Source organism: Nothoprocta perdicaria, unplaced genomic scaffold (assembly GCF_003342845.1).
Source record: "Nothoprocta perdicaria isolate Ctin4 unplaced genomic scaffold, notPer1 scaffold_61, whole genome shotgun sequence".
Lineage (NCBI taxonomy): Eukaryota > Metazoa > Chordata > Aves > Tinamiformes > Tinamidae > Nothoprocta > Nothoprocta perdicaria.
This window is the reverse complement of record NW_020455877.1, coordinates 74,639-102,421: the sequence shown is the minus strand read 5'-3', so window position 1 is coordinate 102,421 and position 27,783 is coordinate 74,639. Positions and strand designations below refer to the sequence as shown.

The 27,783-nt window shown below is 38.5% G+C and overlaps 1 protein-coding gene across 3 annotated transcripts in view; it reads left to right on the top strand.

Annotated features, from left to right (window-relative positions):
• The window catches only part of PPP1R12A (protein phosphatase 1 regulatory subunit 12A), a 72,796-nt gene that overhangs the window by 26,631 nt on the left and 18,382 nt on the right, over nucleotides 1–27,783 (top strand). The window contains exons 4-18 of one of the 3 annotated variants that reach the window (XM_026049740.1): nucleotides 706–850; nucleotides 3,630–3,704; nucleotides 4,145–4,230; nucleotides 4,345–4,502; nucleotides 7,789–7,916; nucleotides 11,299–11,514; nucleotides 12,277–12,371; nucleotides 14,630–14,752; nucleotides 16,062–16,223; nucleotides 16,691–16,867; nucleotides 20,523–20,613; nucleotides 22,342–22,539; nucleotides 22,714–22,882; nucleotides 24,865–24,983; nucleotides 25,407–25,472. In XM_026049740.1, coding sequence (XP_025905525.1) covers nucleotides 706–850; nucleotides 3,630–3,704; nucleotides 4,145–4,230; nucleotides 4,345–4,502; nucleotides 7,789–7,916; nucleotides 11,299–11,514; nucleotides 12,277–12,371; nucleotides 14,630–14,752; nucleotides 16,062–16,223; nucleotides 16,691–16,867; nucleotides 20,523–20,613; nucleotides 22,342–22,539; nucleotides 22,714–22,882; nucleotides 24,865–24,983; nucleotides 25,407–25,472 — 2,008 coding nt within the window. The remainder of the gene's footprint in view (nucleotides 1–705; nucleotides 851–3,629; nucleotides 3,705–4,144; nucleotides 4,231–4,344; nucleotides 4,503–7,788; nucleotides 7,917–11,298; nucleotides 11,515–12,276; nucleotides 12,372–14,629; nucleotides 14,753–16,061; nucleotides 16,224–16,690; nucleotides 16,868–20,522; nucleotides 20,614–22,341; nucleotides 22,540–22,713; nucleotides 22,883–24,864; nucleotides 24,984–25,406; nucleotides 25,473–27,783) is intronic. The other 2 variants (XM_026049738.1, XM_026049737.1) reach the window with 2 other exon arrangements.

Sequence of the window (27,783 nt, the reverse complement as noted above, 5' to 3'; positions counted from 1 at the left end):
GTGTAGACCCCTCCTTGGCACAGGAGTGTAGAGCCCTCCTTGGCACTGCCGCCAGAGCGGCGCCGGGGACTCACTGAGCATCGAGGCGCCCGGAGCTGAGCCCTGAGCTGGGGGCCGAGCAGAGCCTGGAAAGCAGCTGCCCTCCCGGAGGAGCCGCGGGAGCAGCGAGCGCTGCCGGCTGGGGCRTCACGGCACGGAATCACAGGATCCCTCTCTTGGAAGGGACCTAGGAGACCATCCAGTCCAACCCCCCTGCACACGTAGGGCACCTAGAGCACGGGACTGCATCCAAATGTTAGTGATGGCAGATGCCCCTGGGTCTGAGCACCTCAGGTTAGAGTAGGAGTAGGTTTTAATACTTTCCTGGGTGCTAACAGCTGTATCTAACACTTCTGGGCATTTTACAGCGCTGCTTTCTTTAGAAAGCTTCTTTCTGTTACTGTTCGCGTACATAAAATTATCTAACGCTATAGAAAGAATGGACTTGGAAGAAGAAATAAGCAAGGACTATTTTTCTTGAATAACCCTTAAGAGTCACATCCCTACTGAAAAGGCAAATATTTTTCCATGGAAATAGAATTAATAAATTGCCAATAGCCCAGCTAAAATATTTATGAATATTAATGTCGAACAATTTCATGATTTTATGGCAGTTTAGCTGTTCCTGTCAGCAATGTCAAGAATTAATTCTTTGAATTTCTTTAGGCTTTTAATCCAGGCTCGCTACGATGTAAATATTAAAGATTACGATGGCTGGACACCACTTCATGCTGCTGCTCATTGGGGTAAAGAAGAAGCATGTCGCATTTTAGTGGAAAACCTTTGTGATATGGAGGCTGTCAACAAAGTGGTAGGATTTTTATGTAATCCTTGTCAAGATACAAAGTTCTGGTCTCTAAAGTGACTTTAGAAGCCAGGGTAAGAAAAGTGATGATAAAGTGCTGTTTACTGTACATGGAGCTTTCTATAATGCATGTTTTGTCAAATCAGCATGTTTGTGTTCAAAACTAATTTCTCTGATTTTTCTCATTTATTTTCTGAGCCCGCTTTACACTTAGTTCTACACTGAATGGTCCAYGGGATCTTAATATTTGCCAGTGAAATTCAAGATAGAGTAGTTTTATTGACATTTTAGAGGTGCACCCTGCTGATCAACATACATACACCTCCACGTAGGCAGAGTTAATTTAACAGAAGGAAGAAACAAAGATCAACTGGAATTTCCTTACTTGAGTACTCCCTGAAGTACATTCTCAACTTTTACATAAAGGCCTATGCCATTTACTGGCTTTGCAAGATTTTGCTGCCCCCAGATAGAAATATTTTAGTGTTTGGCATTGACATCACGAGAAGCTGAAACCTTTCATTGAACAGTGTAAGTCCTGAAGCTTCCTTTCATCTTTTCCCGTCACATTTTAGAGCTAGATTCTGATCTCTGTCCAATTTCTGTCAATACTGTGTGTGTGAATTGCTGCACAACTTTTAAGGTGGGTTCTTTGTGGGACTTCCTGGCAATGGTTTTTAAAGTAAACTSGGGAGATGTGCTGAAATGTGACCCTAATTAGGTCATGAGCTAGCAAACATGTCCTCCATAAATGAAGGGGAAAACTACTCTGTATTCTTTGTTGAAGACCAGGCATCTTGCTTGGAAATTTCAGTTACTTGTAATGAATCAATGAAATCTGGAATCGCATTTTAAATAGCTTCAGCTCAGCTTCTGTGGGATGCTTAGAGAGGGTCTTGATATCAGCTGTAGGATTTGTATCTGGGAATCAAAAGCTGATGCAGTTGTCTGAAGCCGCTTGCTCAGGTTTATCCGCTAGACTTTTCCTGGGCTTGTGTGAATGTTGGGAAGATAGTCCAGAAAAGAGGCTCATAGAAATCCGTTCAGCTCAGTGAGGGATGGATGGGCTATTTCATGTGGTGTGTGGGCCTGTCTKTGCCAGCCAGGACAGATCTGCCTGCTGTGTTCAGTAAGTGGTTTTGCTTTTAGAGATGGTRAACATTGAAAACTGGGTTTGATTTCTGCTATAGGTGCTCAGCATTGGGGAGGACTAGGGCAATATTATTAACGTGCTTAGCTTTGGGTATTAGCTGTTATAGTTTGCGCCTGGATTTCTAACTTTCCAGTTAATACAGGTGTTTTTACCAGATATTTTTTGTGGTGAAGGCAGGTCTTACTCAGAAGTTTTTGGAAATAAATCCACTTAATATATATGTAAAATCAGAAAGCCAAAATAAAAACTGTAAYCATCATGTAAATAGGACCTTGAGGTGATTTTGTTGTTTAGTTTCCAAGTCACTACCGTATTACTGTGAACGCAGAAGCTCCTGGTTTGAAGAAGGGGTGAGGCCGTTTTGGATAACACTTGCTGCCTGGAATATTTGCTTCTGGTAGGTGAGGAGATGCTGTTTGGTGGAGGAAACTAGTGGTTTGAGGGTTCAYCCTCAGCAGCTGGTTAAGCTGCCCAAGCCTTGCCGGTGTCATCAGGGGTGTCGGTGTATGTGTCTCTAGGCGACACTTTGCTGAACCGAAACAGGCAGCCGGGCAAGCCTGGTCCCAAAACAGGTCTCATTATCCTGCAAAGCTCTGGTGGCCACTTTCAGTGGACAGTTGTGTCGGTCGTGATTGTGGATCACAGTGCAGACTTGTTTGTGTGCCTGGTCGTGTCACGGCCATGACAGCGTTTTGGTGTCTTCGCAGAGCGCGGTGCTGCAGCCCTGCTCACCACGGCACATCTAGGCTCTGCCTGGGGTCCAGGCTTACTGTATTTAAATACAAACTCACAGATGCAGCACATGATACTATGATACTTAAATACATTAGACTTCTTTTTGAAAGGCAACTGCTGAAGCTTTTAGCATTCAGACAGGAAAATGAATCTCAGGTGCTGGGAGCATTCGATCTGAGCAGGAATTGCAGCGCTGGAGTAGATATAAGGCGAGATGGAGAAAATCCAGGTGACAGCATTGCTCGGTTTATCACACTGTGAGTTGTCCATGTATTCAAATACATTTCTCATAGAAATCACTCTTCAGGTAGACAATAACAAACAGTTGTGTTAGATTTTTTCTAAAATGGAATGTAAAGATTAAATACTGTAAAAATACAAAGGCATRGCTATATTTAAATTTTGTATGATTTAGTTTGTTGGATTAACTTGAATAATTCCTTTAAAAAAAAAAAAAAAGCCATGCTATTTATATATGGTAGATCCAGGGTGGGCAGAATATGGCATTGGTGAGTGTCCATCTAAACAACTACCATTGGAATAGGTGTTTAGAATGGACTAATATGATTGTATCATGGACTAAGATGTTCTTTCAAATAGCTTTTCTGTTGCGTGATTTCTTTCCCTTAAAAGGCAACAATTTTTGAAGTCATGTCTTTATTTCTGAAAAAGTACTTGACTCGTCAGGTATAGGTTGTTCTCTTTAGGTTACAAAAAAGTGGGTGTGTGGTACTGTTTTCCATCACTGACAAACTAACAGTTTGTAACGGAACTTGGCTTATMCATACTTTTTAATTCCTCTGTATAATTGTGCTTCTTACCTGCCTGTAGGCGACATAATCCATTACGTTTACATTCTGCTGTAGCATATGATATTTGATCTTTCCYCTTTCCCAGGGGCAGACAGCATTTGATGTGGCAGATGAAGATATTCTAGGATATTTAGAAGAATTACAAAAGAAGCAGAATCTGGTAGGCCTTTTGCATGTACATATAATATCTTTATTATGCATTTGATTGTGGTACATAAGTAATTTAAAGAATAAAGAAGAATTCAAGGCTTCTGGTAAGGTAATGCTATTGTTCTCATAGCAATTCTTTCATGCCTKTATTTGGGCAATTATGTGCACTGAAAAGCTTTGGAAGAAAGAAGGTGCTGTCTCACTTGCCTCCTCCAGAAGGCAATTTGTCATCATCAAGACGAGCATTTTATGAACATCAGCAATGAGCAATTGATTTGCACTAAGCTGTTTCTAAGATGTTAGAGCCTTGAATTTAGATACTTTCCAAATTTATATGCGTTCTGGTATTTGGAAAAGTTTGATRACACTTCTCTCCTTGAATATTTTGTTGCATCTGTACTGTTTATACCATTCTAGCAATTTAACTTCATTATTCTCTGTATTTTGAAGCTTCATAGTGAAAAACGGGAGAAGAAATCTCCCCTGATTGAATCCACAACCATGGATAATAATCAGACACAAAAAACTTTCAAAAAGTAAGTAAGCTATTACAAATGATAAACAGTTTCACAAACTGGCACAGAGTTCTACTTACCTGAGTTTAGTAAATTTTTCAGAATTCAGTAAGAATTTTTCTATTGCAATTTCAGCAAAGAAACTTTGATTATGGAGCAAGAAAAGAATGCATCAAGTATAGAGTCTCTGGAACAAGAAAAAGCAGATGAGGAGGAAGAGGGAAAGAAGGATGAATCCAGCTGTTCTAGCGAAGAAGATGATGATGATGACTCAGAATCTGAAGCAGAGACAGGTACGTTATTTGAAGCATTGAATTTTTAGGGTTTCACTGTAGAATTTCACTGCATTAAAATCACAGGCTACAGAGTTAAGTATCTTCAGTTTAACTTTTTTTCTTTCATTTTTTCTACATGTCAGTAAGCTTCTRATCATTCTAAAGCAAGTTTATATGTAGCTAAAATAAAGTCATAGTCATGAAGACAAAGATATATTTATTGATGGCTACTAAGGTTGAAGCAGTTAATATACTTGTTAAATGCAAATTTGAATGCAAGAGATGGAATGTTATAAGCCTTAAATAACATGTCAAAAAGAACRTGGAAGAGGTGAGAAGATCAGCAGCAAAGCACAAATAGAGTCTTCATGGTAGTGTTTGCTCCCAAAACTGATGCAGAGGTTACTGGAACTGCAGAAGAGTAAATGTCACTTGTTCCTGCCATCCTGAAGTAAACACCAATGAATATGAGAGTCCTAGCTCAGATACTCATAATATAATGGTGTGTATACTTAACTTTCAGTATTAATATACTAAAATAAACTCAGTTTTAAATTAAAGTGCTATTTTAATATTAGCTKAACAATTACTTTATGAACCACTTCAGTTCAAGGGCAGTGTTACTGGGAAATCTAGTTGTGTGCAAAGAGATGCATTACAGTAGCTGTCTGAAAAATCAAACACCATTGCCTAAATTTSATTGTGCAGCCTGCATTGGAGGAGACATTTTTTTGCCTGTTTATATCGGGCCCTGCAGTGTCTAAAGGTATCTAAGGCCAAATTCTGTGTGGGATTAAGTTAGGAGGGAAGGAATGAAGAAGGGGATAGGGAAGATGTTTCCTTCTAGTTGCAGAGGAGTCAGGCACCTTAGCCGTGTATTCTTTGTTCTGCAAGATGCCTGTCAGATTTATATGGCCTTTCTTGTGAGCCATTCACTGAGTATACAAAGTATTCCTCAAATTTAATGTTTAAAAGAAGCCAACATTTCAGTGTTAAACAGGAAGAAAAAATCTGTCTGGCTTTGTAGTTACTCGTTCACCTTGGTGTCCTTGCATCCCCGTATTTACAGAGATGGATGTGGGGTAGGCTGAGCTCCTCTGTGAGATAGATAGATAGATAGATAGATAGATAGATAGATAGATAGATAGATAGATAGATAGATAGATATAAAACACATAGTACTTTCCCAGGCACTGAGCTGACTGTCATGTCCCTGCAGCTTTATGATCCTGGTAACTATTCTCTTCATTACCAGCAGACAGTTTATGCCAGGAAAATTTGACTGTGACTCAAGAATTAATTTATGTAAACTCTGTGTTTTTTTCTTTTTAATATCAACAAGACTTTATCATACTTTATTTAGCAAGCCAGTATTTAAGCTTTTCCCTGCAGAGCTGCATCTTAGGTGCTCTAAGCTTGTGTTTTTTCTTATTACTCAGCTGAAGGTGCTTTTCTTGTGAAAAATCTTAAGACATTCTGATTGTAAAATATTCTAACATAATTCAGTATTCTGAAGTATTGTAAACTGTGTGATTTCTGCCGGGATATTTGAAATGCTCTCCTGAAGTCTACGTTTTGTTTTATTATGTGAGAATACAACTTTAAATATATTTCTCTCTGTAAAACCAAGCAGAGAATTATGAATATGAAACTAGCACATCCTAAAGGAGAGGAAAACAAGCTGGAAAAAAAATCTTCCAACAGTTTGTTTTTAAAACACATTTTATTAGACATAATTCCATGGGTTTTGAAAGCTAGTACTAGCTTAGTCTTGTATAGTACTATGTTGTCTCTTTAATTGAAATAATTTCACAATACAGTTGTGAAAGATCCATTTTTCCTATTGACCTGTCCCTTCCATGTTTTTTTTCACTCCTATTATTTTTTCCTATGTATTTTAAAGCTTTATTTTGCAGATTTATAATTTGCAAATTCCTAGCAGCTTGTAACTTTTCACATCTTTCTTAACTCACATTGTCAGCCCATGTTGCCTTGTTGAACACCATAACCCATTTTATCATCATTCCTTTTCCCTGGCATTGAAAAGGAGCTTTCCTTTAAACACACACTTTGTCATGTAAGCTGAATTTTTTTTCATGTTAGTATTTGTTTACTGCAAAAGTAATTACTCAAAAGCATCTGTTCAGCTGTGTCTGTCGCTATAGGCAGTAGCATTAATTATGCCGTTTCAAATCACAGAGTGGTTCTTCGCTGGGTTTGAACATTGGCTATGGGAAGGCTGTGTGAAAACATTGCACCCTTCCTGAACAAACTGCTCCTACACTGTATAGGTAGCATGGAAATAAAGAAATGTTTAGAGAGGCCAAAAGCGGTGGGGATTGAAGTCCTGCCTGGCTCAGTCCTGCACAGATGGCCGTGGCAGCGTGTTGGGTGCAGCAGGACGGGTTACGGTCCACAGGCAAAGAGGGCAAGTGAGAGAACTGTGGGCAGGAAGGACAAGGAGAAGTTTCAGAGCCCACGAAAGCAAGGGCCAAGAAGGGATGGGGCAGGTGGGCAGCCAGAGCTCTGGCAAGTCCCTGCCCTGGCCTCGTCCAGTGGCCAGGGTCTTTGGCTGGGTTATTCACAGTGCAGTGAATTATTTCACCGCACTCAACATGTACAGTTGTCCAAGAATAAATGTTTTACTTTAAATTAACATCATCTTTTATCCAAATTAACTCTTATATGGCAAGATACATTCTACTGTTAATTTTTAGGGGCATTAGCTTACTACTAAAGTGTAAGAGATTGAGGAGTCTTTGGAAGCTTTAAAGACCTGATTAAAGTCCAGAGCAACCTGACCTGCACTGTCACACAGAATGGTTGAAGTTGGAAGGGACCTGTAGAGATCATCTAGTCCAATCCCCCTGCCCAAGCAGGGACCCCCAGAGCATGGGGCATGGGGTCCTATCCAGGCCGGTTTGGAAGATCTTCAGAGAAGGAGACTCTACAGCCTCCCTGTCATAGCAGTTTTGACCCTACTTTGAGCAGGAGTTTGAATTGGAGTCTCCCAGGGTCACTTTCAGCCTGTCTGATTCTGTGCTTCTACATCTGGATTTCTGAATGTTTCACAATTGCTGAATTACAGCAAAAGTTGTATGTGTGGATGGTTCTGGAACAAATGATGCTGCTTTTTTTTTTCCATACAACCAAGGTACAGATTGGGAGTGAGAGGGAAAATCCTGAAGCATAAATAATAAAATGCTGCTGGGAAAATTAACTATCACATTTGTTAAAGAGAAATTCAACTCTGTGCTATGGGAGTCAGGAAATTGTAAATGAAAATTGTGACAATATTTTGCAGATAAGACCAAACCCTTGGCCTCTGTAACTAACAATGCGAATACCAGCAGTGCTCAGTCGGCGTCTGGAGCTGTGACGGCACCTTCGGGAACCGGTGGTCAAGGGCCACCTTCATCACCTGTTAAAAAGGTAAGATAAAATACTTTGTATTTATATGTTTGCAGATTTCTGTTCCTCTGTGTGAGCATAAGTAGTTTGATTCTACATACCAGTTACCTAAAGAAATGTTTTTTCCTGTATAAACTGGTGATTTTTTGTACATTTCCTAACTTGAGTGAATAGTTTTGAAATTGTCAGTTGGAGAAGATACTGTTCTACCAGTCTAGGTGACCAAGCCTAAAGATCTCAGCCTGTTTCTCCGTGAGATTTAATGTCCAACCCTTCTCTAGTTTTCTACTCTTCCTTCTTGATGGAACAGRTTGATGTTAATTCTTCTAAGGAAGATGATGAGAATGAAAGTATAGCCCTTCAGAAGGAAGCGACAAGGTGGTTCAGTGTCTAAGATTTCCATTGGACACTCATCCTAGGTGAAGTGACCAAAACTTGTCTTTCTTTGTTAAGCAGAATTTGTTGTGGTTCTGAAGCTTCATTTCTGTTGCCTTGTGAGCGCCTCTGTGTTGTGGGTTCTGAAGTAACTGGACTGAGTTGCAAACCCTCAGCCACGCTCTGCTCCTCTCCCGTCAGCCCCTCATGGCTATGGGGAGAAGGCAAGTGAAAACAGATTTTATTGAAGTGAGAGGTTCATTTCTTAGAGCCATGAAACAGTTCTTTTCCTCTGTTCTGGCTAGCATTGTTTTCTGCAATCAAGTGTATCATTTATAAGGTTAATAAAATTAAAAAGGTGAGGATGAGGATTCAAAGTCATTTGGAAGGAGTTTGACTGAAACATTGGTGGAGACACTGCTGCAGCCTACAGAGGATTTCAGGCTTCCTTTTTTCATGTGACTACAGTCCAACTGATGAAGCAATATGTGCTGATTAGAACTGTGTTTTCCACGTATGTGGCTTCTTTTGGGGGCCCTCTATGTTGGTAATGTAATAATTAGTATTTRTTTTCTAATCTCTTTTTGGAATAGAGCAGAATATATCAAAGCACTTGTTTGTATAATAATCTGGGCAGTCTGCAGTGTCCAGTTAATTCACCTTTTTGAGAACTGTTTATGCAGAATTGCCTGTAAAAGCATGAGAGACTGTTCCTCCAACTTCCCAGAAACTGCGTATTAGACTTCATAATAGTGACATAATTCAGGAGTGATGTTTTAAATGAACTGAGTGAACTTGTTATATTCAAATTTTATGTTTCTTTTATGATTTATTTTAAGCAGCTTTAGAACTAAGGACATTAATAGCACTACTGTTTATCTTCAGTTTGAGAATAGCGTTGCCTCTGACCGTAACAGAGCGTTCAGTGCTCGCACTGGGCGTTCAGAAGTGCCTGAAAGATGCCGTAGAAGATGTCAGGATCTCCTGTCCTTACTCAGCAAGTGTGTCAGCATGAGGCAGAGGGATGGATTGAAAAGCCAAAGTTAGGGCAAAATGAAAAAATGAAAACACTATGGCAGTGCAGAGCACATTAAACAAAATCCCACCTATGTAATTATATTCGTGTATTATTCCAATAACTGCAGGCAAGGTAAAACTGAATTTTAAAAGCAAACCTGAATTTCCCATAGTTGTCTGAAGAATGTTAGTTTCCAAGGGACAGTATCAAGAAAGCTTTGAGTAGAGAGTGAGGACATTTAACCCTGAGCAGCTGTTAATCATTCGTGTGGATGGTCTGGACTGTGTTTGGACTATCACTTCCTCCACTTTCTAAGGAAAATCAATTTATCTAAAGCTAGATTCCTTAGAAAATAATCTTCTGAAGAGTGATGTTTTTGTTTTTCTGAAACACATCTTCATCTTTTCTTTCATGCACAAAAACTACTGTTCCAATGTCTCTCAATATCTGGGATATTGAGGGATATTTGGGATGCACTTCAGGAATGGATGGTAGATGTTACTTAACTTCCAGGAGTCCGTAGAAGCACCATATAGTACTTTGCTGCAGAAATTGAAAGCGGTATCTGAAATAACAAGTAGAAAGTATTGCAGGGCCCTGATTTCRTGTGATTCGGACTTCACAGAAGAAAACAGAGAATTGAGGTACATGGTGTATTCAGTGAACAGCTTCAAAGCTGAACCCAGCAAGACCGTGTTGCTGGTTGAAGGCCTTTTCCAGCTTGACAAGTTAATCAAATGAATGTTCATTCAGCCTGCCAAGGGGAAGATGCAAATGCCCGGGGGAAAAAATGCAGTAGATGTATGTGGCATACAAGGTGGCATACAAGTTGAATAGATTTGGGAGTATGTAAACAAACTAGATAGTAAATCAGAAGAGCTGTCTTTGTTCTTCACAGTGATTTTGCTGTATACAGCATGATCACAGGTTAGCCCTCCTCAGAGCATGTGCAGGAGACACGAAGCTGCAGTAGACTGGAGCCACGGCAGAAAGAGAAGAAACGGGGATGAGGGAAGTAACATGGTTTGAGTTTAGCTCCTTGGGGCTCCTTGGAGCTCTGCTTTCACATGGACAGTAGAAACGAATGATAATTCATCTTACAAAGTATTCTTTAATGCATGATGTACAGGGGATATATATTAAATTGCCCAAATGCATCTCAGGATGTGATGCCCTGCTGTACCACAGGGCTAGGCCAGCCCTCCGAATCCTCCGAACTTATTTCTCAACCATATTAGGATTTAGGCCTGAGCCTTGTTAAGGCAACCAGCTTTGCTGTCCTGTTCTTTGCAGTCTGTAACTCTCTCTGAATTAGCTAAACAACTGTGTCATGTATAATAAGAATCTCTTCCTAAGGTTTTAATTCTCTTRCTGCTTTTGGCTATTTTGTGCTGCAGTGAAGAGCTACGGAACATAAACGTGGGACCAAACTGCGTGGCTTTAAACCAACCTTTTGTTTCTGTTTTCCATTCTGTCCATCTTCCTCTCTGTCTTGTCTYACCCGGCCTCAGAGTGATCTCATTGCTCCTATCGCGCCGGTGGYGGAGTCGGTAGATCCTGCGTCGTGGAGGCAGGGCTTGCGCAGAACTGGCATTGTGCTTGTGCCCAGTAAGGGTGAAAAGGCTCTGGTGAGGCTCTGCTGTGCACAGGTTTGGGTACAGGCTGCGAAATAACATCTTTAATCCGAATGTTCATACCAGAGTTGCATGGTTTTGAGTTTGTGGAAGCTTCTGTTTGCATCCCCTGATCATAGTGTGTGTTCCAAGGAGTGGGTTTTTGCAAGCTAACTTTTAGAGGAGTAGCATTTCCTGAGCAGTCTTCTGTTTCTTATCTCATTAATTAATTCAAGAAAAGAGTGTCCAGGTTATCTTTTATCACAAAACCCCTGAAAATCCAACACTTCTGTGATTGTTAAAATTACTTCTGATCTCAAGTCTCCATGAAAAGCATGAATGAGTTTACAGAGAAATTTTAAATTAATAGCCTTTAATTTGCTACTGTGTTTTGTAGTTTCCAACRTCATCAACCAAGGTTTCTCCCAAAGAGGAGGAGAGGAAAGATGAATCTCCAGCTTCTTGGCGGTTGTGTCTTCGAAAAACTGGTAGTTACGGTGCCCTCGCAGAGATTACTGCTTCCAAGGAAGCTCAGAAAGAAAAGGACTCTGCGGGGGTCATGCGCTCCGCTTCAAGCCCTAGACTCTCCTCTTCGTTGGACAACAAGGAAAAGGTAATGGGTTTCAGTGGGCGCCAACGTTTTGAAGAGCTGCTCTACTGCAATTAGCCTGAATGTTAATGACGTCTTGTGAACGTGCGCTGTCATTAGAGTGTACACCATGCTCCCTAGCACTATGCCAGCAAGTTAAATTGTGCAGCTTTAGTCTCTTCAGAGAATCATATGCATCTCTACTTACTTAGAGGACCTTCATCATCGTCTTCCTAAGTCTGGGGCTCTGGGGACTTGTACTGCTAAGGGGTACTATTTGGAGGTTAAGGGAGACCAGAGAATTGATATGCATCACTTGGAGAGTGGTGTTGAAAGAGTCTTAAAAGAAGGAAGGTCTTTTTGCATTCCATAGTCATTTTTAAAGGTGTTAATGTCAGTAACTTCAACACACYGAGCCAACCAAAGGACTGATTTGGTCCAGTTAACTGATCAGCATATAACTTCCGTGGTTCTGTTACAGTTACAGATGTCTAAATATGTTTTCAGGATTAAGATTAATACTACACTGCTTTCAATCATGAATTTTGGAGTTGTGCTGCAGTAAAGTAGAAACCTCAGAATTGAAATCAGTGTTATCACCGGAATGAAAAGAGTTTTTAATTCCTGGTGTAGCCCTTATGAACTTCAAATTCACATGAAAGCTCATGTATTATTGGAATAACAGAATAATAGAAATATGACTGATGTTGTCTTAATGATTGTTTTCCAACCAGTAGAATTATAATCAGTGATTGTAATACTGATTAAAAAATACATATATTTTAGGAAAAAGATGGAAAAGGAACTAGACTTGCTTACGTTGCGCCAACAATACCAAGACGACTGGCCAGTACCTCTGAYATTGATGAAAAAGAAAACAGGTGACTATGAAGAAAATCACTTCTGTTGAATATGAAATTAGTTCATTTTAGAAAGTCTGACAACTTTACAATTATAAAGACAAAAYGCTAATTTGTAGCATTATCCTGGTTCATAGATTATGTTAATACATAGTGTAATCCAGTTTCCAAATGTGTGCAGCCCATCTAAATTGTAATTATCCATTTTAAACTCCAAACTATGATATGACAAGAGCAGAATCGGGTGTAGAGGAGAAATAAGAAAAATACAAAATCATGAAACTGCCTAGCAGTCCAGAAGTTAAGGAGTACTAAGAACTGCTTTGTGTTGAGTTCTTCTTAGTTTGTTAGCGTCTTTCATATTACTTGGCCAACTTTGTATATCTTTGATTAGTTTTATTCTTCATTTTTTAAATTTTCTTTGAGATTGAATTTACTGGTCAGCTTTGGTTTGTTTTCAACACTGGTCTTATTTCATTTTTTTATTGTTTTGAGATTTGCTTAAAGACTCATTCTCCAGAGACTAGGTAGTATTTTAAGAATGGGCGAAGATTGTGGTTTCATTTTTGCGTAACTACTGTTTCGTGTTGCAAGGAGACTAAATTCTGCTTTAGTGTTGAGGTGTACTTGCCTAACTGACCTACCAGTCTTAACCATCATGWTATATAGAGAGACATCATTTCAAATGAAAGCTGCTATCAGCAAAATCCTATTTTTCTAATGTGCATTGGGTGACCTGAAGTCATCAGTCTCATTGAAAACAACTCGAGCACCCTTTTTATTCCTGGGAATGCCAGAGATGAAGGCTACTTATACCCCAGTCTGTGAGGGCACGAATACCTTGGCTACTGCCTGATTTGCCAGACAGCCCAGRTTACTTACGTAAAGCCATAAGGTATTTTTGATGTTTGGTCTGACTTCCTTGACGTGTAGAGTTCAACCATCTGCTGGTTTGGGTACCGTGATGAGCCATGAAGGTTTCTGCTCTGCCTTTGCCTCTCATCTCTGTTCTTGTTGTTTATCTTCTTGTTGCATTCTTGTTCTGCCTGTGTGGACACCTGCTTGTCTGGCTTGCAGCTCGTTAGTGTAAGCCAGATAACTTCCTGTGGCTGGTCCTGCAAAGCACTTCCAGATGGATCCCAGCTGGGCTTTTAGATAAACAGGTCTCCGGCTCTCAGCCTTGCTGGAGTGGCTGATTCTGCTSCAAAAGGGCTGAAATCTGTAGTGTCTTGGCAAAATGATCCCTTCTGGCAATTAAAAGGTTTATCTTGCTTCAGGACCTTCATACATGTGTGGCAGAGTTAGTGTTTCTCTTTGGTATTAACAGGAAACACTGTGTTGGATGTGAAGGATTTGATCCTTCTYGAAACTTGCAGTTGCAGGAGGGCTGGCAGACCTTGTTGTGCAAAAAAAGGTTTGCAGTAAATTCTGAAGATCTGGAGACAAGTATTTGAGCACCTTACATTTTTGCAAGATTTTGTTGTATTTTCCCTCACAAACTTGAATACTTTCTATATGTAGTTTTATGAAAGATAGATCCCTTTGTCCTCCCTCTCCTCCCTCCCCTTCCTCCTTTTCCTCTCTTTCCATTGCTGTTTCTGGTAGAAACTGAAGTTTTTATATCTCYGAATTAACCTTTGAGGTAATTTTTCTAGGTAGCTTTTTTACAAGGTTATTTCTAGCCGCCATAAACCGCAGCAACAGGCTGGACATTCGTTCTGGCTCAAGGATGGGCAGCAGGGGACATGCAGCCCACGGGCCGTGGCTCGCAGCCTCTCGCATGCGGCGCCAGTGTCTTGTGCTCCACATGCTCCACAGCCTCGGAGCTTCCCATCGCAACATCCCAAAACGCAAGAAGCTTCCAAAATCAACTTCTGCAGCAGACAGAGTTTGCTGTYGTTTCCCTTTAGTTATCCAAAAGTTCCCTTTGGTTTCCCTTTGATTCCACCTTGTAGTAGCCGGTGGAAAAACTGCTTTGAATTCTTAAAAAGAAATGGTCCACCTAAAAGTTGGTGATTTGTTTAGTGTGAATGAAATTCCCGTCAACATTTTGGATATTTGTTTTCTGCTACATTTCTACCACTGTTAATCTGAATGCAGTGTTCTTCCACAGGAGCTTGAAAAGGTCTATCTGCAAAAGGTTATTGCTGTTCTGCACTCTTACATTTATAAGTCCCAATCCTCCACACTTTTCCTCTTTAATTTGAAACTCCTTTTAAGCTCCCTTCAAAAAGAACCTGCTTTAATATGAGTTTGCAAAAATATAATATTTTTTACAGGGAGTCATCTGCTAGCTCAATACGTGGTGGCAGTTCATACACAAGAAGAAAATGGGAGGAAGATGCTAAGAAAAACAGTTTGAATGAAGGTCCTACATCATTAAACACAAGCTATCAAAGAAGGTGCAGGATTTTCTCTTGCGTTTTTGGGTGTTTTTTTTTTTATGACATAACTCTGCTCCATTCTAAAATTTCAGTGTGACTGAAATAAGTAAAGTTCTTCATTGGATTTACTTTTTGCAGGAGCGGACAATAAATATTTAAAATGAACAGATAGATGAAAAGTTTGTCATTCACATAGCTAAGCTGCAAAGTGAAATACACTGATGGTTTACATTGTGACAGGAACTTAAATGCTTCCTTATGCCCTTTTTCTGTGTCATGACATTCACGTAAATTTAGTGGCAGCCTGTTTCATACCACATAATACCTAATTTGATATTCCTAATGTTGGATGTAAGAGAATTATTGCCCAAATCTCATACTCTTGCTCGAAAATGGCCACAATTGATTTATGAGACCAATCTTTGTGGATGTTAACTTTCACAATGTTTATGCTTCAGCCCTCAAATGCAGTACAGTCTCACTTTAAATAGTATGTGGTGCTTTTATTGTGGTTTTTTTTTTCCTTTTTTTTTCCTTTTTTTTTTTTTTGCCCTTTAAGGATTCATAGGAATAAGAAAAAGATCAATAGCAGAATGACAAACAAGCATACTTCATCAAATTCTCTGTCACTAGTAATACTGTGTTCTGTCTGTCCTACCTGTGGGATGCTAAGTTTAGGCATGGGGCAAACATCCTCACATGGCCATACAAAACTTGTTTAACCAGAACCAACTGATAGAATTGGGGAAACCACTGGCTTGTCTTTGCAGCTTGAAGGGAAAAGAATAAGTAGGAGGTCAGTCTTTCTGGGAGAGGTTAGAGCTAAAAACAGAAAGCAAGTAGGCAAAGAAAACCTGCACATTTAATTTTTTGAAAGATATGAGAGGAACAATGTTGATGACATTTTTGTTTTAGTCGAGCTTTRGAGTAAACTTCTGTATTTTATGAGACCTTCAGTGTGGGTGAAACAGTGTTTTGAACACAGGGCATTAGGAGCCCTAAGTGGTAGATGGCAGTAGATGCAATCAAGGCAGTAATACACAGAGGTGTGAGGTGCCATTTCTCTGTCACCTGTTCCTGTGGGGAAACGGTCAGGGCTAAGGGATCCTTCTCTCTGCCTCTGAAGCCGTAATTCCAAGGCCTCAATCAAGGAAGTAGTGAAGATAAAGGCTTTGGACAAGGTTTCTTTTGCTCCRAGTTTCCAAGGCCTGATTGAGATCCAGAACAGACAGGCAGGAATTTGGTGGATGTGATACTTTGATGAACATGAGAGTAATCCATGAACTAAGTAATCCAAATGCCTCTGCTGCAAATGTCTCTCCTTCAGTGGCTCCTTTGGTAGAAGACAAGATGATTTGATTAGTTCTAGCGTTCCAAGTACTACATCAACAGTTACCTCTTCGGCTGGTCTTCAGAAGACACTGCCCGCCAGCACAAACACTACTACAAAGACTACAACGGGTTCTACTTCGGCAGGTGTACAAAGCAGGTAATGGCACCAAGGTGCTTTGGTTTTGTTTTTTATGGTTTGTTTTTTATTTGTCAGGTCTATTATGTGCTTATGTACGTGCATGCGTTTTTGTTTAGTAGATCCTGGGGTTCTGGATTTTTTCATTTTTCTGTTAAATTTGGTTTAACTTCATACAATTCGGCTCAAAATTCTCAGTGGCTGTCTGCTGTAAAGTGGCAGCCATGTTGGTTAAAAAAAGAATAAATCCAATGTCAGAAGGATTAAGAATAAAGGTTCAGTTATTGCGAACTGTTTCATTCTTAATTTCTTCCATTCGATAGCTCAAAGTTGAGCTTTCATAGCCGAGACATTTCTCAGTWTGCTTTTTAAAAAATAAAAAAAATCCATCCCTCAATTTACATGTTATTAGATGTTCAGTAAAGTGCTTTCATTGTTTAGCTGTTTCCTTTTCTCTTTTTTTGTGTTGCTGCTTGTTTATGCTGTAGTACCTCAAATCGTTTGTGGGCTGAGGATAGTACTGAGAAAGACAAGGACAGTGTTCCTACAGCAGTGACCGTTCCTGTTGCACCATCTATTGTAAATGCTACAGCCACTACCACAGCCATGACTACAGCTACTTCTGGCACTGTGTCCTCAACATCAGAGGTCAGGGAGAGACGGAGGTGTGTAAAGGTCCTAAGAGTCATCTTGCTCTTGTACAAAAGTAATGTTCTTGCTTGTGTAAAGGAATGTGTTGGTTACCACGAATTTGGATTGGACAATGGGTGAAGCCGTTTTGCTTGCTTACTGCATATTAAAACAACCAGCAACGTACCTCAGTTTGTATTAGAAATTAATAACAAGAATTAATACCAAGAAATTAATACTGGTTTGTGAAACTTCTGGACTCTAGATTTTTGGGTATCTTTGAAGTCTCATTTGGTATGTGTGTTTGCTTATTTGTATTTTTATTAGTAGATTAAATGAGTCCTCTCAAAAATATCTATAATGGAATTATGTAAAAACGCTGGAAGAAATAAGAAAATTGATCATTAGCTACTTATTACAAGCACATTGTGGCCATTTGAGCTACTGTGCCACTGATGGTATGCTAACAAGTTACTATGTGGCTTTGTGTTTCAGTCATTTTGTAGGCCTGGCCTTACTGAGAGACGACTGTGAACCAAACACATTCTGTTTATTTCTTCGGGTAATTTAGGGTCTCTTCCATTCAAAAAATATGGTACAGTTTTAAATATAATGGTTTAAATGTTATTTAGTATGAAGAATGAATAAGAACTGATGTAAATCTTATTTTAAGAATGCAAACTATGTACTCTTATATGGAGAATGAGTTCTGATTGGTGCATGTTTATATTGCCATAAATAGTTGTTATCTCCTATTTATAGATGCATAGCTCACAAAGTTGTTAAATGCTGTTAGTTTTCTCTGGGTTTTGCTTATTATACGGCTATTTATAAATGTTTGTCCCCTTACGCCTCTGCTAAAATATAAGTTGGGAGTTCTGTGTTGCTCCTGCAGGAGTTCTGAAGTGGAAATCCTATAGCAGCACATATATTGCAGTGCTTTTGTGGCGGTGATGAAGCTCTTGCTACAGGAGAAACCTGAACTGTTGCAATTCACACTAGGGAGCAACAAAAACCTTTGAAGATTCYGCAGCTTATGGCCCATTCAGGATATTTGTAGGCTCTTTTTTTCCTGTGGTGCCCCATCGTGGGGTGAAGTAGCTTTTGTGAGAAGAGGTGTTTCTCCCTGCCCGCCGAGCTGCAGTCACAGCAGTTACAACGTGTTCTGATAACAACCTGTGATTTTCCATATCAAATTTTGACAGCACCCAACAAAGCAATCTCTTTGCAGCATTCATAAAAATAGAGTCAAGCAGTAGATAAAAGCTATCTGCAATAGGCCTGAAGTTTCTTACCTTTTAATCATTTACCTGACTCTGGGCTGATTGTGTAATGCACTGTTGTAGAGGCCATTCTTCATGCTGTACTAAAATACCCATTAAGTCTTAGATACCAGAAAAAATCGAAATGACTACCATGTGCATTGAAAGGTTGTGCCTTAAATATCTGCACATGTATGAGAAGCGAAGTTGGTTAATCTATATTTATAGAGTAAAATATATATATTTGGGAGGTATTTTTGAAATAACTTCAAAGAGTATTTGAAAAGTAAACACCTTACAGACTACTTTTAGTAGCGAATTATGTAGTGATGCGTCATTTTGGAGTGAACTAAAGAAGCTGTGCTGCTTATCTAATTTGCAGGCTTGGTTTAGAGCAGAAGGGAAGAGCATGATGAACTGGTAGCCTTAAAATCTTTGGAGCATAAGCAAAATGGCACAGTTAACCTATAGGGCATTTACAAGGGATCCTAGAAAGAGCCCTTTGATTCCTACTGCATGAACCTGACAGAATCACAGAGTCACRGAACGGTTGAGGTTGGAAGGGACCTCTAGAGATCATCCAGTCCAACCCCCTGCTCCAGCAGGGACACCCAGAGCACGGGGTACGGGGCGGCATCCAGGCGGGTTGGGAAGATCTCCAGAGAAGGAGACTCCACAGCCTCCCTGGGCAGCCTGTGCCAGGGCTCTGTCACCCTCATAGGGAAAAAGTTCTTCCTCATGTGGAGATGGAGCTGCCTGTGTTTCAGCTTACACACTGTCCTGTCACTGGGCACCACCAGAAGACAATAGGGTTACAGTTTCCCTTGCTGGGAGTGCAGTGGGAGCAGCTGGGGCGGCACAGCCGCCATTGCCAGGCCTGGGCGTGGCTCCAGTGTGTAATGGCGGCGGGGCCGGCCTAAGGCTCAAGCTCGCACTGCCTGGCCTGCGCCATGGACCTGACTGCTCCACGACCCATGCGGGCCAGCTGCCCAGGAGAGAGCTAGAGCAGCTAACAGGCACCCTTTCCCTGCTATAGCTAGGGCCTTGTGCTTCCTAGGGGGATTTTGGAAGCGTTTCTCAAGTGATTTAGAAGGATGAGATCGCCTTGGCTTAGCCTTGTTTTGGAGCTGGTTTTGGCGTGCACTAGCTGATAAAGGTGCTACGGGGTTGACAGCACAACTGTTCATTCTACAGAAGGATGGTTCAATTGCTACTAGCCAGTGGTTTCTCAGACATAGAACATTTGAATCCTTAGCCAGATATTTTTATATAATCAAATTAAAACAGACACAATCAGAAAATGTTTAAATCTGAGTTTACTAGTTTAGTACAGCTAGTTTTGTGATCTGAAGAGGCTCAGAAATGGTTTTGTATGTTGTGAAAGCAGCTTTTAGCAACCTTCAGCTTTTCCTTTTTTTGATCTTTAGCAAATGTGACGATTAAAAAAAAAGTTCAGGATTAGACTGCTAGAACATTGCCAGAATATCATTTAATAGAATRTGATCAAGTGCATTAAGAACTTCCAAATTATTTAGTTTTTTGTTAAGATGCATAGCTGGCACCTAATCCACTGCTGATGGAGAAGGAGGAGGAGGATGCAATAAACATGATCCTTTGGGCCCATCTGGCCTTTTATTAAAAGAGATGATGCAGGGTGTGATACTTCCATAGATGTTGCTTTTTTGATTGCCATTTTTGTTGTTTTAAGCTGCTATTCTCTGAGTTGGAGAATTTATTTGAAGAGTCCAGGCCTGTGTCTCTTTGTAGTCCCTTGGCCGGAACCATCTGGCAGTTCCCTGCTAACTCAGCAGAGCTTCTTGTGTGTGTTCTGCGGAATTTATTTTCAAATACGAGGTTTTTTTTTTTGAAAGGGAGCTGTCTTAACCGAATTATGGATTATTCATGTGAAAATGTGGTAACTGCCTGCTCAAAGATTTTTAATCTCTGATGCCATACGTGGTATAATGAGTCATTCTCCATTAGCTGTACTTGAAAGCCTACATTCTATTAAAGGTACACACACACACACACACACAAATATCTTCTGTGTATATGTAAGTGTAAGAGGTGCTTTACTCTTACATTGGCAGACTGGTGAAACACCAAAAAAGCTTGTTATATTTACAGGAAACTGTGAACACAAATGTAAGGAGGAAACTACGTATTTTAATTGAGTAGCAAAGCTACAATCTTGATGAATAGGACATGATGATGTCTAAAATGTAATCGATCTTTAAATATTTAGATAGGTCCAATGTATTCAGTTTAAAAATGTGAACTTTTTTTAAAGAAGATGTATGTATTCATATAGTATTTTATTACAATTTTCTTCCAACTATCTTTTCAGTCTTTTTTTTTTTTTTACTGTTTAATGTGTCACACAAAAATAATTCCTATTTGCTAATTTTCTTTGTAATTAACTCTTTAGATCATACCTCACTCCAGTAAGGGATGAAGAGTCAGAGTCCCAAAGAAAAGCTAGATCCAGGCAAGCAAGGCAGTCCAGAAGATCTACACAGGTACAATTTTGTTATAACTTCTGCATTTATGGAAACACACCCATGTAGCTCTCTGAGTACAGTGATGTTTCAGTTTGCCAGTAAAGATCCAAATAAGAGGATTTGTTTTCCTGATATAAAAGTGTACCAACAGAGGAAATACATGCCTTTTTTTTTTCTTTTTCTTTTTAACTTTCTTATGAAAGAAAGCTGTGCACTCTCTCCATTGTGCACTTCAGGTTTGGTTTTTCTAAACCAAAGAAGGACTCAGTGCAAATTTGAGAGGCTTTTGATTGCCCTGTGGTAAAATGGCTTATTGAAGGAATTGCACCCCTTGTTATGGAGATATCTGAACATAAGGCTTTGAATTCTTCAAGAACTAACAGCCATATGCTATAGCTCAAGATTTTACATGAGAAAAAAAGGCATAATATACTGTATTATTTCAGTTTCTAAGCCTTTTTCTGCATTTGGACTATTAAAGATGTATGATTGAACTGATTGTATGGATAGCTAAGCAAGGATTCATGTCATGAAAAAGTAAACTTTGTTTCTGTGCATACAGAGGAGTGCTGGTTGACAGCTTTTTTTGTATTTGCAATCTAATCTAATATTTTAATAATCTAATAATATATATGCTGTCTAGAATCTAATAGTATGTCACCTCTCAGAGTCTCTCTCTGAGTTTAGGTACTGATTTATTTGGTGGTTCTTCACTGTTTCTGATGGAACTATCTTACATTATTGAATTTCAATCAGCGCAGTCCTCATACATAAATGGATGTGACAGTGGCAAAGTAGGTGATCCTTAAACATTACTTGAATGCTTTCAGAGCAGCCAAGTGATTACCAACCATTATTCTCTGGGAAGTGTTTTTCTCCATCTCTTTTTCTGTCTGCTGTCAGATTGAGAAAAATCAGCAGAGTAGGTCCTGGATAAAGCAGAATAAAGAAATAGCCACCGTCCTCTCTGCTTTAAGACTGAGTCAATAACTAAATTGACTGCTGATGTTACTTACAAATCTTTGTGATTGCAAACACCTTAAATACTTCTGGTAACATTTCCTGTTGAGAGGCCTGCACTGTTTGATGGGATCATCCCAGGGCAATTCCTTTTTGCCTCTTGCTACTCATTGACAAACCTGAAAGACTGTCAGATCATAGGCTGAATATTGTGGAACCTCTACAGTGAACAAGCTACAGGAGATTACTGTATTGCCACAGTATCAGGACAAAAAGCAAGGAAATAACTGATGACAGCAGCCCAAAAATTGACTTTGAAGAATAAATCACGTATAGTATTTCAGGAGTGTTTCAGGCTGAAAGTGTAGTAAAGCTGTATTTTTTTTTTCCTTTCAAAAATTGTTAGCTTTCAGAGCTTATTTCAAAAACTATTTTTAGTTGGAGAATCTTAAGAATGAATTATAACTTTCTCTGTCTCTGCTGTCATTGAAGCTTAGTATATAATGATTTCTGCATGATTTGTGTCTATGTAGTAGTTCAGTTGAAAYATTTGCTGATGAATCTGTTGTAGATCACATCAGAGCAAAAATTGCTGATCCAGAAGTGACACTTGGTTCCAAGACTTGAAAGAAAAGCTTATAGGTAGAATTTATTTCTTAATGGGTAGAAATAATTTTTTAAAGCTGAATTTTGTATTTAAAACTGGCTTACATGGCGCGATCATCTAGAGTAATGCAAGTTGAGCAATATATTGAATAGTTGTTTGCTCACTGCTTGTTTTCACAGGGTGTAACATTGACAGATCTTCAAGAGGCTGAAAAAACTATAGGAAGAAGTCGCCCCACACGAACCAGAGAACAGGAGAATGAAGAAAAAGAAAAAGAGGAGAAAGAAAAGCAAGATAAAGAAAAGCAAGARGAAAAGAAAGAATCTGAAACGAAAGATGATGATTATAGACAAAGATATTCCCGAACTGTTGAAGAGGTATTTTCATGATGGGTCTCTTTAGGTAGAGAAATTACATGAGTCTTAACTCCAATTATACTATTACACATTTGGTATTACCATAAATATTTATGTACACATTTATATGTTTTACTGTCYTATTTTTGTTTTGCTTACTATCTAAATTAATTTTGACATTTTTCTGCTGAATAGCCATATCATCGCTATAGACCAACTTCAACTTCAGCTTCTTCGTCATCCACCTCTTCGCTCACCACCTCCACTAGCTCGCTTTCAACTTCAAGTCAACTAAACAGACCAAACAGCCTTATAGGTATAACTTCTGCCTATTCTCGGAGCGGAACAAAGGAAGGTGAGAGAGGTAGGAGTACTATATGTGCAGGGATGTCTTGGGTTTAATTGTCAAAGACAGATTATGTTCCTAAAGATAGTTTGTGCGGTATGTAAAGCCAGTCAAGATATATCTTACTCTACTTTCGTATAAGAAGTTGCACAATTTTCATATAGAGAAGAAAAACAGATTTTCATCCTGTGAGTTTGAGCCTGGGTTTTTGCCTTGGTGGATTGTAGGAAAGTCAACAAGTCCCTGCCATCACTGTGCCCCCAAGTATTTTAATTCCTGCTTTAAAAGAGCAATAACATCTGTCATAAAATACTACACTTGAGTAGTTTGAAAGTAGTTTGAATAGTTRTTTGCAGGTATTGAGGGAAATTATACCTGATTAAATAATTACTGAATATTTTAATTTTCTTCCTCCGAAAAATACGAGGAATTGATAACTGATGAAGTGGAACGATGCACTCTCATGGTTTCATTAACAACTGGAAAAGGAGGAGACCCATTTTTGGTAGCAGTGTGGTGGTTGCTTGTCGTATTTCATGGAATCATATGCAACTTGTTTATCTAATCTTATGCAGAAGATTAGGTTGTTAGACTTAGATGTCAGAAAAAAGCTTTTCTTGGATATTGTAGAGTTTTTACCATCATTTCACATGTGAATCACCAGTTACAATTCTCAGAGATCTCTTGCCTTTTTAGTTGGCTATGAAAAGGCATGTTAACTAGRGAGAAATGTTTGAACGAAAATTACTGATTCAGGATACAGTTACTGTTCGAAATTAATAGGTTTCTGATACAGAGGATCTGATTAAAGGTGCCATGGATCTCAAATATCCAATACTGCCATCTTCTGTAGATGTTTTTTTTTTCTGAAGATGTTACTGAGTCAGCTTCAGGGATGTGCTTGCTTTTGTTTCTTCTTTTCTGTTCTGACATGAACATGAAAAATTTGGATTCAACTTTTTCAGTAATAACATGCTTTCCTTAGGAAATTTCTTCTAGACATTTCTATGGACATGATCCTTATGTAAATACTAGTTACAGAAGGCTTTTCAGGTTATAATTTTAGGGTGAGAAACATATTACCATTGGAAAGGCAAGAGGTAAAACTGTAATATATTTAATTGAGAAAGATGAATATTTGTATTTTCTTCTTTTCTATTTTATTCTTGCTTCGTGGTAACATATTCATTTAGCTCATAAGGCTAGTGATGGTACAGCTCATTAGCAGTGATGCTTGGATCTGCACCTAAATCTGTGTTTCTTGCTTTAATACAAGACTAGCAGATTGAATAATAGGTAAATAACTTGGAAAATATTTTCTTCTGTACAAATTATTTGTTAATGTGTAGGTGATCGATCAGATTCCTAACCTGTTTACTCAGTGATGAGTGGCAACTGTCTTTCTTCTACAGAAAAAGAGATTTATAATATCGTATTAATTCAGCCTGGAAGATTCTGTTCTTCAGAGGGGAGAATAGAGAGGTCTGTAATGAAAGAGTGGATTCTGAATCTTTTAGRGAAGAATTGTCAGACATCAGAAATTTTTAATATGGGTGTCTTGATGCATAGAAGTAGAAACAAGTAGGAAATTACTTATTTGATACAGAATGGCAGGGAATTGTCTTATACTTTTATAATGCTGTGTTTCATACAATGTCTGTTGTTACAGATGTWATTCTAGTTATGTGACAGTTCTAAGAAAATGCATCTTAAATCCAATTTGTAGTGTACTAACGCTATACTGAAACATTTTGTTTAGGTAGTTCAGATGGAATTAATATTTTACAGTTTGACAATTCGAACAATATTTGCAGTACTTTAGAGCTGCATACTAAGGAATGTGTATTACTACAAAATCTGTATGGGAGAAGGAGCTCTGTAGCTAATTTATTTTGGGTTAAAACATTCATTCTAAGTATTGTAAAAGATGGAGAAATATCTGAGAAGATTAAATAATTTCTGTGTCATAATTAAATGAACAAGCAAGCTTCTATTAACAGAAGGAGGCAAAAAAGAGGAAGAAAAGGAGGAAGATAAGTCACAAACTAAATCAATAAGGGAAAGACGGCGACCAAGAGAAAAACGACGACCTACAGGAGTCTCTTATTGGACTCAAGATGTAAGTGAAAGATTATTACTACTAATGTAAAGCCACAGTTTGCAGAATACAGAATGTGTACTGTGCCTTCTTACAATAGAGTATAGTTTAGAGGAGTATGGTATCTAACTTTGTTCTGGGAAAAGTGTTTCAAGGTATGTTTCCATGCATCTCTTCGGAAACATTCACAAATGAAATAAAAATGCTATGAATTATGTTGATAATGCTAAAATGAATTCTGAAGGCTCTAATAACCAACGCATAGTAAGAATGAATTATAGTATTTATGTAAGGAAAACAAATCATCAAACAATTATTTTCTATTGCACATATGCTGCAGCTGCAACATATCCCGTATATGCTCTATACATTTTCAGTTAAGTACTATTCTAACAGTCAACTTTCAACATCTTAATTATTCTTCATCTCTCCTTCTTTCACCAGAGTGATGAAAATGAACAGGAGCACCAGTCAGATTCAGAAGAAGGAACAAATAAGAAAGAAACTCAGGTAATCACGAAAGATTAATTCACTTGTTATCATTCTAACAGATTCTGTTTTGATTGTGAAGCTGGGACTGCAGCTGGATTCAGTTAGACGAGAACATCTYGTAGATTTACGAGTTTTATTGAGTGCTTTCTGATTGGTAACTTGCTGCTATGTTTCAGTTCCATTTGCTTTGCAGTTTTGTGCGTATATCTTTGCTTACTCTTTTCTGTTATTTTCAGTGAAATTATGTCCTGTGACTAATACACACGAACTAGAATCTTTTCTGTATTCAAAGCAATGCTGTTGGTAAAGTAATAATGCATATAATGCATATAAAACCAAAGCTTGAAAGCTGAAGAGCACATTCTGTGTGATTTCCCCTTTGGGGAWTGGATTTCCAAACATCCTATTTCTGTATCACTGGTCTTGTTAAAAGGACAGTGAAAAACAGTGTAAGGGGCTTTATGTGATTAGAACATTCCTTGTAATCTGATTTGTGTATGAATGTGGGATGATGAGAAAACTTAAAAAGGAAGTGGTAACCTACGCTATACTATAAAACGTGGGAAAATATATGTCTTTTGGCCTAACCCCAGGAGTTAGGAGTTTCTTGAATGAGAAAATTCAAGTGATTGCTTGTTGTTGTTTTCCTAAAAGCTTCCATTACGTATTTCTTAACTCTCTCTTCACTCAAAGTAATTATTTGGTATTCAGTGCAGTGGAAATTCATTTTGGTAGAATATGTATGCTGTGCTCCTGATAGAATTAGACTTATGTAAAAGTGCAGTCATAGAATGGTAAATCAGGCCAAAATTATAAATATGATATATATTTAAAAGGACATGTATATTGGGATGAGGTAGTGAGGTAGTAGAGAAGAATGTAGAATTTGCAACCTAATTTTGACTTAGAAATCTAGTTCAGAATCCTATTTCAAATTTCCAGCATTTTCTAGGCCATGTCTTTTGGAAAAGACATTAGTAGTTTGGTTTGATTATAAATCAATATAATGTCAGGTTTGAGTTCATAGAAAGCTCTGAAATAAACTTTTAAATGTGGAAATTGATTTCTCTGTCACACAGCTGTGTAAATTGATTTTGCTTCCTTAATATAAGGTGGTTTGTCATATCAGCTGAAGAAAATATGAGACAGAATGAAAGTGAGTTGAATATCAAAAGAACTATTTAAGGAGTTTTAACATCTTTTTTTCAAACCTACTATTGAATTTCCAGTCTTGTTTTGAAATTCAGGAGAATGTTCTACACTTAATAATATTACACTCCTTTTAACTGAGAAGTATCTTTAAAATTCTATACATTTAGTATGCATATAGTTTCATTGATTTCTTATTAGTTTTTTCTTTTGCCCACCAACTGTTTATGAAATTGTATGCATGAGATTTAAAACTTTATGTGGATTTCAGTTTTGTTATTTTCCCTGATGAATAACCATTTTCGAGACTGGTACACTGAGAAGTAAATGTTTGTTATTCAGTATTTTGCCGTCCCTATAAAAATGAGAATAGAATATGCATTCAGCATAGCCAAACAGGAAATTTATTATCAAGTATATAAAAAAGGGTGTTTGACAAAAGTCCTTTCACATTTCCCAAAGGACAAATGGAAGGAGATTTGGGATAAACTAAAATTATAGAGAAAAGTTAAAATAAAACTCAGAAAATGTTTTTTAATTGCGCTGATTATGCGCTATTCAGAAGCTGCTATTATGTGCTTTTATGTTTTATGTGCTATTCAGAAGAAAGAAATCTTGGAAATACTGAATTTCTCCCTTATGCGGTGCTGCTGTTGTTTTTATTGCTTGAGGAAGCTACAAGCCAGAGGTAGAAGATGGTAACTACAAAATTCCAAAAGCTTTGGCAGTAACTCAAGAATTCAAACTAACGAGAAGAGGTCAAGAAMAATTGCACATGCTACAAAGAAAATTGAAGAGCTGTAGACAAAATAATTTCTAGCCTGAGATCTTTCAGGAACCTGACAAATGTGTTACATTATTCATTTCAGAGGTCTTTGAAAGAATAGACTTAAGATTGTGCTTTCTTATTCCATATACCAAAATTGGCTCCTGACTGCTTAGTTGCTTGTTTATCCATAAAACAGAACTGTGTTAAGGAGAAATCAGACTTTGCTAACAGCTTAGAAGTTGAAGGTCATTGTGATGAAGTTTGGTTTGGACTTTTTAGTGCTAGGAACTGGAATTTTTCAAGACAATGTTAAGACTGTCATGTGCGGGAAGCCGGTGTTTCTCTAAGAGGGCTGAGCTCAGCGCTGAGCTGCAGTGCTGGAGCTCAGTCACTGCCAGGCCTGCCCTAAGC